Consider the following 4168-nt stretch of genomic DNA (forward strand, 5'->3'; position numbering starts at 1 on the left):
GATGTCAAAGTAAGTTGAACTCATAGTCTGCTAAAATGATATAGTAGACAGAATGCTTTGTACCAGAAGATCAGTGCAGACTGATCTATTTGGGTCATTTTTAAATTTTTAAAAATACTTATTTAATTATTATAAATTTTTATCAATATAAAAAATTATAAATTTTTATTAATTATTATAATTTTTTATTAATTATCACCTGTGTCTACATTAAATTGATGTTATAAAAAAATAAACTTATTCTGCATGCTTTTTTTTTCCATAACTTCAGTAAAATTTCTAAAAAGGTAAACATCACTTGTCAACATGTAAGTGTTTGAAAGAAAATTCATAAGCAACGAAGAGAGAATCTTAAATGTAAAGCCATTTGTACACGGGAATTTATTTTTCTCTATATTTTCTATCTAATTCAAATACATGTCATTCAAGAAAATTATATTAAATAGAAAATTGTTGTAACAAAAATACATAACTGTATTTGATTTATTTATCTTCTCTTAAATGCTTAAAGCATAATTCCATTCATGTAAAATAATTTATTAGTTCATGATTTTCTATTTAATTTAATAAAAAATAAGAGACAATTATATATTTTAAAATATTATGTATCCTTTTTTTTAAAGTAATTATTAAGTAAAAAAAGAAAAAACTGAAATGAAACTCATTGGTAAATCAATTGAAACTCAGGTGTCCTTATTTGACGACGTAAATATTAATTAACAGTAATACAGTAAAAAAACTCAAAACGCATATAAATATCAACATATGCTAGTAAATATTCCTGAGTGATGCCCCGGTTGATTTATATTTTTATTAAATAATTTTGTTTTAAAATAAATAAAATATTTATAATTTAAATATAAAAAATATAATAACAAAATTTTATCATATTAAATAATATCAAATATAATTATATTAGAAAAAATTATGAAATAATTATATTAAAGATTTTTATTTCATTTGTTTATTATTATTGCATAATATATTTTTGTTTGAAATTATTTTTTTTAAAAGGAGTTGCTTGCTATTAAAAAGATTCACAAAATAAATATTTATTTTTTAGAGTTGCAAGTAATGATAGAATATTTTTAAAAAATTTAAAATATTTAAAAATTTTATTCAATACATAAGCTTATGTAGCATGGGTCATGAAATTTAAATAATAAATCTATTAATTTTCTAATTTTATTTTATGAATATATAATAATGTTCATTTAAATTTAAGTTTTTATATTTTATTTCATAATTTTAAATATTTTTAACTTAATTCTATTTAATATAATAAAAATATTTAAAATATACATTTTATAAAATTTAAAAATAATTATAGAATGAATTTATAATTTTATATTTAAAAATTTAATTTATATTATTTATATAATATCCAAAAGTTGACTATTTATTTAAACAATTTTTAATGTATTTAAAGATACATATTAAAAAAGTAAAAAAATAATGTTTTAGAAAAATGTATAATATTTAATATTATTCATATGTTAATTTTATGATATTATTCTTATAGTTTTAATAAAAAGTTATATATAATTTTGATTATATCCTCCTAAACACAAGTTATTTAAAATGGAATTCCCTGATTGTGTGGAGGTGGATGAGTTTTTGGAAGTTGAGTTGAAAAGGTAAAGTAAGAGAAAGTGGCGATAAGATGGAAAAAGTGTTGGAGATTAGTCCAATAGGCAATAGGGTGGTTGGAGAATGGGTCGGTGAGGGCGTGTGGTCAAAACGCGAACGATGTTATCTCTCATCGATTTATCTATCTGCTTCCGCTTTTTCTTTGGTCAAACAATACGCATTAATATTATTTCATTGGAATCATAAATATTCTTCACAACCTTCTCCCATTCCATCGTTATTATCACTCCTTCACCAACTCCCATGGCGGCCGTGGCTGGTTCCTCCTCCGCCGCCACCACCGTTCCCTCCTCCGCCCGATGCCCCCGTTCCCTTCCCCCACCGCCTTCTCAACTCTCCTTCCCTCGCTCTCGCCTCTCTCTCTACCCCACGTGCCAGCTTCTCTCCAATAATTCCCCCTCCCAAAACTCTGTCGCATCCAAAGCTTCCCCTCTCGAATTGCTCAAGACTTCCTCCGCCGACAGTGAGTCTTCATCATTATTTTTTCATTTGAATTGATCGTAACATTTTTGTAAAAATTCAGGTTTGATCCATATAAGTGAGATTCATTTACGAAATCGTTTTTTTTAACCAAGAATTATGTGTGCTTTGATCCCTATGTTTTTATATAACTTATGCTTAGTTCCTAATATTGTTAAAATAGTAGAGATCAAAGTATAATGAAACATGAATTTTATTTTTATAGAAATTAACGTGTTAATTATAAGGACTAAATAAGTATTTTAGCACAAGAAATATTATGTTATTGGATGTGGAGTTGAAGTTGTTTTGTTGTGTTTGTGTTAGGATATACAAGGGAAAAGAGTAGCATTATTGCCATAGGGCTTAATATTCATACGGCTCCGGTTGAGATGCGTGAGAAACTTGCGATCCCAGAATCGCAGTGGCCTCAGGTTATTGCAGAACTCTGTGCCTTGAACCATATAGAAGAAGCAGCTGTTATTAGCACATGTAACCGTATGGAGATCTATGTGGTGGCTCTCTCTCAGCACCGTGGTGTCAAAGAGGTTACTGAGTGGATGTCTAAGGTATATATATTTTGCAAAAATCAAGAATTTTATCATTTTATGTCCTTATTTTTCTTCAGGAAAATTCTGTTGCAGAGAATAAAATTAATTTTTGTGTTGTTTTGAATTAACAGGTAAGTGGGGTTCCAATACCAGAGCTTTGTAAGCACCAGATTTTGCTGTATAACAGGGATGCCATGCAGCATCTGTTCGAGGTAGCGGCTGGGCTTGACTCTCTTGTTCTTGGGGAGGGTCAAATTCTTGCTCAGGTGAAACAAGTGGTGAAAGCTGGAGAGGGAGTGGCTGGCTTTGATAAGAAAATCGGTGGTTTGTTCAAGAATGCTATCTCTGTTGGAAAGCGGGTTCGAACTGAGACTAAAATTTCATCTGGATCAGTTTCTGTCAGCTCTGCTGCTGTGGAGCTGGCACTGATGAAGCTTTCGGAATCTTCCTTTGCTGATGCTAGAGTATTAGTGGTCGGAGCAGGAAAGATGGGGAAGCTTGTGATCAAACATTTGGTGGCAAAAGGATGCAGAAGAATGGTTGTTGTTAATAGAACTGAAGAGAAAGTTAATGCCATTCGGCTAGAGTTGAAAGATGTTGAAATAGTGTTTAGACCTCTTTCAGATATGCTAGCTTGTGCTGCTGAAGCTGATGTGATCTTCACCAGCACAGCGTCTGAATCCCCATTGTTCACTAAAGAGAATGTGCAGATGCTTCCTGTAGTTAAACAAGGTGAAAGAAGACGCCTTTTTGTTGATATATCAATTCCTAGGAATGTGGAACCAGGTGTCTCGGATTTGGAGACTGCCCTTGTGTACAATGTGGATGATCTGCAGGAAGTTGTAGCAGCTAACAAGGAAGACAGGCTTCAGAAAGCTGCAGAAGCCAGGGGAATTATCCAAGAGGAATTGAATAAATTTGAAGCCTGGAAAGACTCTCTGGAAACTGTCACTACTATCAAGAAGTTTAGAGATTATGTTGATAGGATCAGAGCCTCTGAGATGGAGAAGTGTTTGTCAAAGATGGGTAATGACGTCTCAAAAGAACATAAAGATGCAATATATTCCCTTAGTATAGGTATTATGAATAAGCTACTTCATGGTCCTATGCAGCACCTTAGGTGTGATAGGAATAGTAGTCGTAGTCTGAGTGAAGTACTTGAGAACATGCGTGCTCTTAACAGAATGTATGATCTCGAGACAGAAATATCCTTGATTGAAGAAAAGATCAGAGTCAAGATGGGACGGGCCCAGAAGAAGTAAACTCTTAAATTGATTTAATTATGTGATTCTTGGGGCAGCTGCAACCCTCACCATTTTTTTTACACTATATAGTAGATTCACGCCCAATGGAGGCTAATTCTTTTTAGTTGTTTTTTACATATACTGATGTGACTATACATCGGCGCCACAACCAAATTCCACATGTATTTTTCGAGATGTTCTCAATACAGAGTCGTTGACAACAGATGATTGTTGTAGTTTTAATTACATCAATGCATATATTTT

The 4168-nt window shown here is 31.5% G+C and overlaps 1 protein-coding gene across 1 annotated transcript; it reads left to right on the forward strand.

Annotated features, from left to right (window-relative positions):
- The first annotated feature begins 1798 nt into the window (after nt 1-1798).
- LOC113858557 (glutamyl-tRNA reductase 2, chloroplastic-like) lies at nt 1799-4168 on the forward strand. The gene is made up of 3 exons (XM_027491248.1): nt 1799-2113; nt 2437-2678; nt 2792-4168. Exons 1-3 carry the CDS (start codon nt 1894-1896, stop codon nt 3920-3922), a joined length of 1593 nt encoding a protein of 530 aa, XP_027347049.1. The 5' UTR covers nt 1799-1893; the 3' UTR covers nt 3923-4168.

Source organism: Abrus precatorius, unplaced genomic scaffold (genome assembly GCF_003935025.1).
Source record: "Abrus precatorius isolate BTA unplaced genomic scaffold, Abrus_2018 Scaffold2, whole genome shotgun sequence".
Lineage (NCBI taxonomy): Eukaryota > Viridiplantae > Streptophyta > Magnoliopsida > Fabales > Fabaceae > Abrus > Abrus precatorius.